The sequence below is a fragment of the Sorex araneus genome, chromosome 1, assembly GCF_027595985.1.
Source record: "Sorex araneus isolate mSorAra2 chromosome 1, mSorAra2.pri, whole genome shotgun sequence".
NCBI classification, from domain to species: Eukaryota; Metazoa; Chordata; class Mammalia; order Eulipotyphla; family Soricidae; genus Sorex; species Sorex araneus.
Window position 1 is genome coordinate 765,704 of NC_073302.1, and position 11,502 is coordinate 777,205.

Genomic DNA, 11,502 nt, shown 5'->3' on the forward strand with positions numbered 1-11,502 from the left:
CCCCCGTCTGTGCCCCTCGGTGGTGTGGCGCCTCCCGGGTGGAAGGGGGTAACGTGGGCAGTGGGCAGTCCCCGATGGGGCCCGAGCAGATGTTTCCTGACCCGGGGGCAGGCCTGGACATCAGCGAGCACTGAGGCCTTGGCCACCTTTTATTTCCAGCCCGCAGACTGCCCGGCGGAGGCGGGGGCGGAGGCCGGCCTGGCGGTCAGCCACTCGCCAGGCGCTGGGACACCTTGACGCTGCGGACCTGCGGGGGCGGGAGCAGGGTGGCGTCCCAGTTGTACTCGGGCGACAGCAGCTTGGCCGGCTTGTTGGAGAGGAGGTACCTGTTCAGGTGGCTCTCGTAGGTGCTGTTGATGCCCGCCCGGAGGTCGCGCTCCGCCCCCTTCAGGTACTCCTCGACGAGGCCCAGCAGCGCGCGGGGGGTGCCGCCCAGGAGGGCGCCGTCGTAGTAGAAGTCGCCCTGGCCGAAGGGGATGTAGGCCGCCGAGCGGGGCCTCCGCTCGAAGGGCAGCTCCCACGGGCGCCGGAAGTACCACCAGCCGTGCAGCTGCGCCACCAGCGTGCCCAGCGCCTCGGGCCCGACGTCGCCCCGGAAGATCTGGGTGGACGTCATGCTGAAGAGGAAGTCCACCTCGCGGCCGATGCGGCTGACGATGTTCTCCCTCAGGTCCCTCATGCGCGCCAGGTCGGGGCCCAGCCACAGGCTGTCCTCCTCGAGGGTGGTGACCTGCAGAGACCGCCGCCCCCCGGCCACCCCTTCCGGGCCCAGCGCCAAATCCTTGTCCTGATTCCACTTGGAGCTGGACGCCTCCACTGTGACATAGAAGGTGACCCGCTGGCCTGCCATGAAGTGCCTGTTGGCCGAGGTCAGGAAGAGGTCCAGCATCGCCCTGGCCCTGCTGCAACACACGGCGGACACGATGTCCTCACGGGCGCCCCCCACCTCCACCCCTTGCAAAGTCCCATGCCCGCGTGAGGGCCGCAGAGCGGACAGCTGGCCCTACCGTTCCACGGCGAAGACAGCCAGGCCCACGGTGAGGTTGCGGCCCTCGTAGTGTCTTCTCAGCACCTCCCGGTTGAAGGTGCCTTCCCACACCACCGGGGCCAGCCAGCTGGTCATCGTGACCACGTCGGGGCGCTGCCTATTGGACATGGAACAGACCCCGCACCACCCCAGGACCCTCTCACCCACCGCCGGGTGCTCTGGGCTGGAGCACATCCCCGCCCTAGCTCTCCATGGGGAAACTGAGGCACCAGAGCTGCAGGAGTCGCACAAGGCTCAGCTTCAGGTGCGTGCCAGGTACCACAAGGCCCCGGGACTGTGGGCCACAAGAGAAACCAATTTGGATCATTGGCAGGAGCCGTTGCCCTGCCATGAAGTACCTGCTGGCTGAGGTGAGCATTGTAACTCAGAGCAGGAGCGGCAGGAAACTCTGAGCCAGCTCCGAAATCTGAGCACACACACAGCAAGCCACAGGACAGTGTCTCCAGCCAGCGCCGCCGGCAGTCAGAGAGAGCTGGGCGCCAGGGGCAGATGTCAGGGCCAGAGCAAGTGGCCGAATTCAAAACAGGCCTCTGCCAGGCGCAGAGAGGGCGAGAGTCAGAGCAAGGGGAACCAGGGGGTGCCCGGCAGGTGGGAAAGTGGAGGAACGACGTGGAGGACCCAGAAGCAGGCCAAGGGTCCCAGTCAGACTTCAGCGTCAGGGTTCCCTTACATGCAACATACACATGGGAACTCACAGGCTGAGCAGGAAAAGCAGCCAACACTGAAAATGCCCAACAGGGGCCAGGGTGATGGGGCAGCGGGCGGAGCTGGAAGGGAGCCCTGAGCACTGCCGGGCACGACCCAAACTGGTCCCGGGCACATGAATCTAGCCGGGGTCTGAACTAGCCTGGCCACCTATGACATATTTTACAACATCAAATTTATCCTCCGAGGACGAGAAGTTGAAACGGGAGAACTCGAAGGGACCTTCTGGCCAGGTGAACCTCTGGGACACTCACTTGCTGTAACAACGGGCAGATGGCCAGGCCAGCGCTAAAACTCTCAGCAGCCTCAAACTGTCGCTCAGACTTAGTGAGGGGAGGGGACCCCTGGGGACCCAGGTCCCCCTCACGTGGCCCCACTTCTTACCTCGGGGTGAACCAGTCCGAGAGACGCAGCTCCTCCGGCTCCCTGCCCGTGGAGAGAGCTGGTCACTGCGGCGTGCCGGGCAGGTGCAGGGGCCAGCGCAGTGAGAGCTCGGAGCACGGAGTGTGGTGGCAGGCCCAGGGAGGGCCGGGGAGGGCCGGAGAGCTCCAGAGGCTTGGGATAAATCCCGGGGGCAGGGGCGTCAGAGCACTGGCCCAGGGGTTTTGAGCATCTGCGCGTCCCGCAGACACACTTGTGGCCCAAATGATGCTGAGGGCAGCCGGGGGCACGCCCGTCCCCTTGGGGCTGACCACAGCTATCTGAGGACCGGGCTGCACGACTCCACTAGCTCAACTCTGTTCCTAGAACCCAACACTTAAGGATTCCGGCCTGTGGAAGCTCAGAGAGAGAAGCAGCTGCTAAGGGAACAGGCCCTGGCGGCAGAGCCTTGCTGGGGTCGGCGGGGCACAGCTGGGTGACCTGGCGGGCAGGTGAGGCAGACCCATGAGTGACGGGCACTGTGGCACCCACACCCCCAGCTCACGGTCACCGTGTGTCTGCACATGTGCATCCATGTACACGTGCTCTGTGTGTACATAAGTGCACCTGTACACGTGTGCACATGTGCGAATGTGTGTGCACATGTGTGCACGTATGTGCATGCCGTGTGTGCACACACTGGGGCCCACAGCTCTGCTTTACCTGTCCTGTAGCCTCTAACCCTAGCCACGCCTGGCTCCCACCGCCATTGGCTCCACAGAGCTGGACACGCCCCTGCCCAGAGCACAGAAGGCAGCGCTGGGCAGCGTCACCCGGGCCAGCAGCGGGCAGTGTCGGCTGGGCCCAGGCCCCTCGGGGAAGGGGCAGGGCTGCACAGACGTGTCCCCTGCTCATCCTCTTCCCCGGCCGGACTGAGGCCTGGAGCTGGGCCCAGAGCAGCGGGCAGCATGCCGGGGACCCGGGAAACTGGGGCCTCGGGCCTCCGGGGCGGCCGCTTGGGAGACGGGGGTAAGGAGGAGTCGGGCAGGGTCTACCCACAGGGTCACGTCACCCCTGTCCACCTGCGGCGTCACTTACTGTCACCAAGAATCCGAAGCACCCAAGAGCTGAGAGGAGACAGCGGGGATGGGACGGCCACAGGTGGTCATTGGCCAGCCACCAAAAGGTGCCACCGGTCACTCTCCGGTGCACGGGAAGAGTCCCCCCACGTGGGCCATGCGAGGGTGACGGACAGACGTGGGGACCCAGACGAGCCTGTGTCAGTAGCACGCACCGAGGGTCTGGGGACGGTGGGGCCGGGGAGCGGGGGGAGAAAAGGTGCTGACGGTGCCCGCTGCCCGCCTGCCTGCCCGACGTGGCGGGTCCTCGTGGGACATTGAGATTTGACCGCACCCCCGGCGGGCAGGTCCCGGCACGAGTCCACGCTCACCTGCGGTGGTACTCGAGCAGCACGAGGGACGAGAGGAACACGGTCAGCAGCAGGACCCGCCGCCGCCTCCAGCGCACCATGGCTCCTGGGGAGGCACGCTTGCTGCTAGGCCGTCCTCTGGGACCCTGTGGGGGCTGCCAGCAGGTCTCTGACCTGAGAAGCGCTTGAGCTCTGTCCCGGGGCTGGGGGCTCCGGGTTCCACAGGCTCCGGGGACAAGTGCTCTCCCCGAGGCTCCCTGTGTCTGCCTCCCTGGCGGCCAGGGCCCACTGGAGAGGGGGTGCGGGGACCCCCACAGCCCACAGGCAGCAAACAGGCCCCGGGATGGAGCCCCCAATCAAGGAGCTGGAAGGAAAGTCTGCTGACCATTCCACAGCCACCGGCCAGTGGCCGTGGGTAGACACTGCAGAAACACCTGCTGGGTCTGGGGAGAGGCGCCCCAGAGCATGGGGACCCCTGGGCCTGGGGGACACACTGGGGGCGAACGAGAGGACACTGGCCGACGGCTGGGGCCTGCAGGAGGAGCTCGGCCCTGGCCTGTGCAGGCCCGTGGGGTGTGGGGAGGCTGGCCCAGGGCTGCAGCCAAGCTCTCTGGGGACCAGCCCACGGCAGCCCAGAGCAGAAGCGGGGCCAGCTGCCGTCCAGACCTGGCCGGCACCTTGAGCCCAGCACGGGCCGCTCAGGGGGACACGCACAGCCGGCTCTTGCCTCCTCCGCCCCCCTGACCCGAATCCGACCCTCACGGGGTACCCCAAGGCCCAGCTCGGCTCACAGACCCAGGCGGGACACGTGCGGGTCTGCAGCTGGACGGACCCTCCCGGGTCATGGCAGTGCCTCGGGGTTACGATAGGACGACGCCCCTGGGAAAACGGGGTGCTCGGATGTGTCCCACCAGGACACCCTGGGGCCCTCGGGGGCTCTGGGCAGAGCACACTGCTCATGCAGCTCCAGGCAGGGCTCAGGGGCCGCAAGCGCGAGCTCAGCTGTCCCCAGCCGCCCCTCCAGGACATACCTGGGGTGGCTGCCGCCGGGGCCGCGCACACGGGCAGTGGAGCCGCCCGCTGTCTGGTGAACGGCCCAGGGTGCTGCCATCACGGTCCTCAGTGACGTCACAGCTGAGGTCACAGTCACGGCCAGACAGCACGTCCCATCTGTCTGGAAGCGCGGGTAGCCAGTGTGCACCAGTCACGGGCCCTGCGAGCTCGGAGATCCGGGCTGGCCGGGGGTGCTGGGTGCAACTGAGAACAGTGCGGGGTGCTCGGCCCCAGGCCCCCTGCCTGCTGCTCACGGAGGGGCCTCTGCCCGGGGGGGGGGTCCCCTGCACCTGCAGGGTTCTGCCTTGGCCACAGGAGGCCCCACACACCATGCTCGCCCTCTGGTCCCTCGGCCCAGGCCCAGACTGTGTGGCCACGCTCCAGGGACACTCGGCCCATCCCTCACCCTGGGGCTTGATCTCAGTCACAGGGCCGCAACCACCAAACCTAGAGGTCTCCACTTCTTGCTGCTGCCCGCCACCTCATCCAGTCCCCCTGCTGCCCCTCCCACCTCTCCAGAATCACAGGCTGGGCCCACCGGGGCTGAACCCCAAGGTCCACGCACAGCCCTTGTCCAGCTGCTGTCCACGGCCCCAACACCACCTGGGGCTCCCTGGGACCTGAAAGACTCATGCCTGGGGGTCCCCAAGGGCAGGTGATGGGGTCCCCACGGGTAGGTGACAGAGGCCCGAGGGGGGCCCCGAGGGCAGGTGGCCCCCCTGGCAGAGTCCACCCAGCTGCCCAAACCGGACAGGCCTGTGCAGAGCAGAAAAGGCGCCCTTCACACAGGTGGCTTGGGAGACACTGGCCTCGTCACCGCCACAGCCACGCGCCTCACAGCCCCGGAACAGCTAAAAATACGGCTGACTCACCGCAGGCTGATGCCGGGGAAACGCACTCCTCAGGGCTGTCACGCGTCCACAGGCCTGAAAGCGTGGGGTCGTCTGTAAGGGCGGTTCTGGGGTGTCAGTGCTCAGCGCACGCATCCAGGCAGTGGGAGAAACTCCGCGGCCAGAGCGCAGGCGTCTGGCGGAAGAGCTGCGGAGGTGAGGGCCACACATGGCCACACACACAGCCTTGGGCTGCCAGATGCTCCCAGAGGAGCCCACTCGGGGTTGAGAGGGGCTGAGTGTCCGTCCTCTGGGAGGAGGACCAGGGTCTGGGCTGGGGGGACCGAGCTCCCGAGAGCAAGCTGGGTCCCACCTTCGCCTGGCTCTGTGGTGTGCGTCTTAGCCACCAGACCCCCATGAACAGGAACGGGGATGGGTGGGCAGCTAGTCAGGGCACCGGGACCAAGCCCACTCCCGGGCACCACACGGGCCACAAGCACTGCGAGGGCTGACCTGGAGGGCACCCTGTGCCCTGGGTGGGCGGCCACTGGCCTCACGCCCGTCCTGTGGGCGGCCCCAGGCACCTCCCGCCACTGTCCACAGAGGCTGCTGCGCTGTGCTCTCTGCAGATCCTGCCAGGGCAGGCCGTGTGGTGGGCCAGCCTGTGGGGTGCTAGGGCAGGGTCGCTCTTCAAAGAGCTGTGACAGAGGGTGAGGGAGCAGCGGCTGGGGGTGCAGGGAGCCGGGGTCCCCGCATGACCTGCAGAGCCTTGTAGCCAAGACTGGGCTTGTTGGTAGGCACAGCTGTGGTCACGGCACCTCTAGGGCACACTCTGGGGCTCCACCCACCCTAGAACCTGCCCACTAGAGTGGGTCCTGGACACCACAAGTAGGGGGTCCCCCAGCCCTCCCCTCTTACGTTATTGTGGGCCCAGGTGCAAATACCAGGTTCCAGATTCTGGGAGGCTACGGGTGGTCACTTGCCCAGAACACTGGGTGACGAGGGGTGGTCACATGACTAGAACTGGGTGGCCCTGGGCATCACTGCCTCTACAGGGGCTGCGGGTCAGGTTTGGTGTCTTTGGAAAGAGTGGGCCCTGCTTTATGGGGCCTGGTGTGGGGGCTCGAGAAACATGCAGAGGAGCTGCTGCCAGTAAGGGGAGAGGAAGTGGGGGGTGGCGGGGAGAGGCAGGGGGTGGCGATGGTAACAGAACCACCCTTGGAGGTTTGCTGCTGCTGCCCTAGCACTGCACCAGGGCCCCCATTCCAGAGGTGGCAGTGGGCAGCCTTGGACGGCAGAGGGCACAGGCTGGGTGCACACACTGGCTTCTGCCAAGAGTAGAGGCAGCACTGTTGGCAGCACCAGCCCCCACAGAGGCCATGGAGAGACGAGTGTCCACCCAGTCCACAGAGTCTGTGAGGGGATGGGGGTTCCCCACAGTGCAGAGTCTGTGAGGAGACGGGGGTCCACCCAGTCCACAGAGTCTGTGAGGGGATGGGAGTTCCCCACAGTGCAGAGTCTGTGAGGAGACGGGGGTCTACCCACTCCACAGAGTCTATGAGGAGATGGAGAGCCACACAATGCAGAGTTGTGAGAAGGGTGTGAAGAGTGCAGTCTGTGAAGAGAGGAGATGCTCGTCTGGAAAGAGGAATGAGAGAGAGAGAAAGAGATAAGAGCCAGAGAGAGAGAGAGCCAAGATAGAAATAGGGGCTTTCGGCTCGGAGGTGGGCAAGGTGCAACTTTCTTCGGTCGTCCAGAATCCGGGTTCATCCGACACCAACCGCCTCTGCCATGCCACCGAAATTAGACCCTAACGAAGTCAAAGTCGTCTATTTGAGATGCATCGATGGGGAAGTCAGGGCCACATCCACCTTGGCCCCCAAGATCGGGCCCCTGGGTATGTCTCCCAAGAAGGTCGGGGACAACATCACCAAGGCCACTGGCGATTGGAAGGGCTTGAGGATCACGGTGAAGCTGACCATCCAGAACCGGCAGGCCCAGATTGAGGTGGTGCCTTCGGCCTCAGCCCTCATCATCAAAGCCCTCAAGGAACCACCACAAGACAGAAAGAAGCAGAAAAACAAACACAGTGGCAATATCACTTTTGATGAGATCGTCAACATTGCCTGCCAGATGAGACACTGGTCATTAGCCAGAGAGCTCTCTGGCACCATTAAGGATATTCTGGGCACGGCCCAGTCTGTGGGCTGCAATGTTGATGGCCGCCACCCTCATAACATCATTGATGACATCAACAGTGACGTGGTGGAGTGCCCGGCGAGTTAAGTGCTACAAGAAGTGCTTCAATAAAGTATTTGCAGAAGAACGGGAAAAAAAAAAGAAATAGGGTTGGGACAAAAGAAAAAGAAGGGGTTGGAGTGATAGCATAGTGGGTAGGGCGTTTGCCTTGCATGCGGCTGACCTGGGTTCGATTCCCAGCATCCCCTGTGGTCCCTCGAGCACCACCAGGAGTAATTTCTGAATGCATAAATGCATAAGGCAGGAATAAGCCCTGTGCAATGCCGGGTGTGACCCAAAAAGCAAAAAAAAAAAAGAAAGAAAGAAATAGGGCTGGGGCGTCCTTTATCTGCTGCCATACCCCACTACTCAGTCATTCCACATTCTCTTCTGATTGACTACTGAATTAAACTGGCACTGCACCATTCCACTCCTGCTGTGTCACAGAGTGTGAGGAAATGAGGATGTCAACTCATAGAGTTGTGAGGGGAGGAAGTGTCCACAGAGTTCATGAAGAGAAAAAGGGTCCATGCAGTCTGTGAAGGAGACAGTTCACAGTTCACAGAGTCTGTGAGAAAACAGGGATGTCTCCCCAGTCCACAGAGTCTATGAGGAGACCTGGGTGCCCCCAAAGTCCACAGAGTCTGTGAGGAAACTGGGATGTCCACCCAGTTTGAGTCTATGAGGAGACAGGGTGTTTCCACAATCCAGAGTGTGTAAGGAAATGCAGACATCCACATATCCCACAGAGTCTGTAAGGAGACAGCACTGTTTCAGAGTCCAAAGAGTATGTTAGTAAATGAGGATTCCCCCAAGTTCACAGAGTCTGTGTAGAGATAGGAGTAATCCCACAGTCCACAGAGTTTTTGAAGAAATGAGGAAGTGTCCCCACTCCAGAGTCTATGAGGAGACAAGGGTGTCCCTACAATCCAGAGTCTGTGAAGAAATGGGGATGTCCACCCAGATCACATAGTCTATAAGGAGAATAGGGGGTTCACAAAGTCCACAGAATCTGTGAGAAAATGGGGATGCCCCCCAGTCCACAAAGACTGTGACGAGATGGGGGTAATCTCCACAGTACACAGTCTATGAGAATATAGAGATATCCACAGAATCACAGAGTAAAAGGGGTGTCCATTCATTTCACAGTTTCTGTGAGGAGATGGGGTGTCCCTCACAGTTTGTGAGGAAATGGATATATTCTCCCATTCTGTAATCTGTGAGGAAATGGGAATGTCCCCCCAGTACAAAGAGCCGTGAAGGGATGCAGGTGTTCCCAAGGTCCACAGAGTATGTGAGGAAAAGGAGTGTCTACCCATTCCAGAGAGTTTGTAAGGATACAGGTGTGTCCTCGGAGTCCACAGAGTCTGTGAAAATGGGGATACCCCCAAGTACACAAAGTCTGTGAGGACACAGGGGTGTCTCCACACTTCAGAGTCCATGAGGAAATAGGGATGTCTCCACATACCATAGACTGTAAAGAGATGGGGGCTTACCTACAGTCACTGAAGTCTGTGAGGAAATAAGGACATCTACAGAGGCCATTGAGTTTGTGAGGAAACAGTGGTGCCCCCATAGTCCACAGATTCTGTGAGGAAATGTAGATTTCCCCCCAATCCAGAGAGTCTGTGAGGAAACAGGAGTGTCCCCACACTACACAGAGTCTGTGAGGATATGCAGATGTCCCCCAATTCCAGAGTCTCGGAGGTGACAGAGGTGACTCCACTGTAGAAATTCTATGAGGAAATGGGAATATGTACCCAGTCCACAGTCTGTGAGGATATGGCAGTGTCCCCAGAAGAAACAGAGGTAACCTCAAGTCCACAGAGTTCATGAAAATATGTCTTTTGGGTCCACATCTGTGAGGAGTTTGGGGTGTTCCAGAATTCAGAGTCTGTTAGGAAATGAGGCTGTCCATCCAATTTACAGAGTCTGAGGAAAAGGAGTATCCATCAAGTCCACAGTGTCTGCTCTAGGAGTGGGATGTCCCCTCAGTTCACAGTGTGTGAGGAACCAGAGTCTGTGAGGAAATAGGTTGTCTTTTTCAGTCCAGAGTCGGTGAAGAGACAGGTGACTCCACTGTCCACAGAGTATGTAGGCAACAGAATGACCCCCAGTCCAGAGAATCTGTGAGGAAAGAGTGTCCACTGAATCCACAGAGTCTGTGAGGAAACAGGGGTGTCTTCCCAGTGCAGAGTCTGTGAGGAGACACTGTTGTCCCCACAGTCCAGAGTCTCCCCAAGGCCAGAGTTTGGATGAGGAGACAGGGGTGTCTCCACACTCCACAGTATGTGAGGAAATGGGCACATCCTCCCAAGTATAGTCTGTGAGAAAATACCCCTCACACTGTGGAGATTCTGAGGAGACAGGGGTGTCCCCATAGTCCAAAGAGTCTGTGAAGAAATGGGGATGCCCAGCCAGTCCAGAGGGCTCGGAGAAAAATGAGCGTCCACCCAATACACAAAGTCTGTGAGGAGATAGGGTGTTCCCACAGTCCACAGAGTGTGAAGAAATAGGGATGTCTCCCCAGTCCATAGAATTGCAGAGTAAAAAGGTATGTTCACTCAGTCCACAGAGTCTTTGAGGAGACAGGGTGTCCCCACAGTCCAGGGTCTGTCAGGAAATGGGAATGTCCCTCCAGTTCAAAGAACATGTGAGGGGCCAGAGTGATAGGTAGGGCGTTTGCCTTGCGCGCGGCTGACCTGGGTTCAATCCCCAGCATCCCTTATGGTCCCCCAAGCACTGCCAGGAGTAATTCCTGAGTACAGAGCCAGAAGCAACCCCTGAGTATCGCTGGGTGTGAGCCAAAAAGAAAAATAACATGTGAAGAAACATGAGTGTTCCCAAGGTCCACAGAGTATGTGAGGAAAAGGAATGTCCACCATTCCAGAGAGTCTGTGAGGAGACAAGGGTCTCCCACAGTCCACAGAATCCATGATAAAATGGGAATATCCCCTTAGTCCACAGATTCCGTGAAAAGACGTGGGTGTCCCCATAGTCAACAGAGTATATGAGGACATGAGATTAGTCCAAGTCAAGAGAATATTTCAGAAAAAGGAGTGTCTATCCAGTCCACAGAGTATATGAGGAGACGGGTGTCACCCAATCCAGAATCTGGAAGAGACAGGGGTGTCTCCACTACAGAGAGTCTGTGAGAAAATGGGGATGTCCCTACAGTTCACAGACTATGAGGAAACAGGGGTGTACCCGCAGTCAGTAAGGTCTGTGAGGAAATAGAGATGTCTACCCAGGACACAGAGTCTGTGAGGAAACAGGGGTGTTCCCATAGTACACAGATCTTTGAGAAAATGGGGATTATCCCCTAGTCCACAATATCTGTGAGGAGACAGTGGTGTCTCTATAGTCTATGAGGATATGCAAAGTGCCCCTACTCTAGAGTCTGTGAGGAGACATGGATAGCTCCACAGTCCACAGAATCTATGAGGAAATGGAGATGTCCACCCAGACAGTCTGTCAGGAGATAGGGTGTCCCCACACTTCATAGAGTCTGTGAGGAAATAGGGATGTCCACCCAGTTCACAGAGTCTATGAGGAAAATGAGTGTTTGGCCCAATCCAGAGAGTCTGTGAGGAGACAGGGGTGTCCCCACAGTCCACAGAATGTCATAAAATGGGATATCCCCCCATTCTACAGATTCTGTGAAGTAAATAGTAGTATCACCATAGACAAGTCTATGAGGAAATGGTGATATTCCCCCAGTCTAAAGTCTGTGAGGATACATGGTTGTCCCCACAATCCACGGAGTGTGTGAGGCATTAGGGATGTCCACTCAGTCCACAGAGTGTGAGATGAGGGAGGTCCCATACTCCACAGAGTCT

The 11,502-nt window shown here is 59.7% G+C and overlaps 2 protein-coding genes across 2 annotated transcripts; one reads left to right on the plus strand and one right to left on the minus strand.

Annotated features, from left to right (window-relative positions):
- Nucleotides 1–205: 205 nt before the first annotated feature.
- GLT6D1 (glycosyltransferase 6 domain containing 1) lies at nt 206–3,643 on the minus strand. The gene is made up of 5 exons (XM_055124002.1): nt 3,564–3,643; nt 2,138–2,179; nt 2,008–2,010; nt 1,008–1,145; nt 206–902 (listed from the first exon to the last, which is right to left on the minus strand). Exons 1-5 carry the CDS (start codon nt 3,641–3,643, stop codon nt 206–208), a joined length of 960 nt encoding a protein of 319 aa, XP_054979977.1.
- A 3,495-nt stretch (nt 3,644–7,138) lies between these two features.
- On the plus strand, nt 7,139–7,711 carry LOC101550520 (60S ribosomal protein L12-like). The gene has a single exon (XM_055124129.1). The coding sequence runs from the start codon at nt 7,217–7,219 to the stop codon at nt 7,709–7,711; it is 495 nt and encodes a 164-aa protein (XP_054980104.1). The 5' UTR covers nt 7,139–7,216.
- The last annotated feature ends 3,791 nt before the right edge of the window (nt 7,712–11,502 follow it).

Coding starts and splice junctions, on each gene's coding strand:
- GLT6D1 (XM_055124002.1), bottom strand. CDS start 3,643: ATGGTGCGCTGGAGGCGGCGGCGGGTCCTGCTGCTGACCGTGTTCCTC. Junction 2,180..3,563: donor CTGCTCGAGTACCACCGCAG/GTGAGCGTGGAC, acceptor CTCCACGGGCAG/GGAGCCGGAGGAGCTGCGTC. Junction 903..1,007: donor GCTGTCTTCGCCGTGGAACG/GTAGGGCCAGCT, acceptor CGTGTGTTGCAG/CAGGGCCAGGGCGATGCTGG.
- LOC101550520 (XM_055124129.1), top strand. CDS start 7,217: ATGCCACCGAAATTAGACCCTAACGAAGTCAAAGTCGTCTATTTGAGA.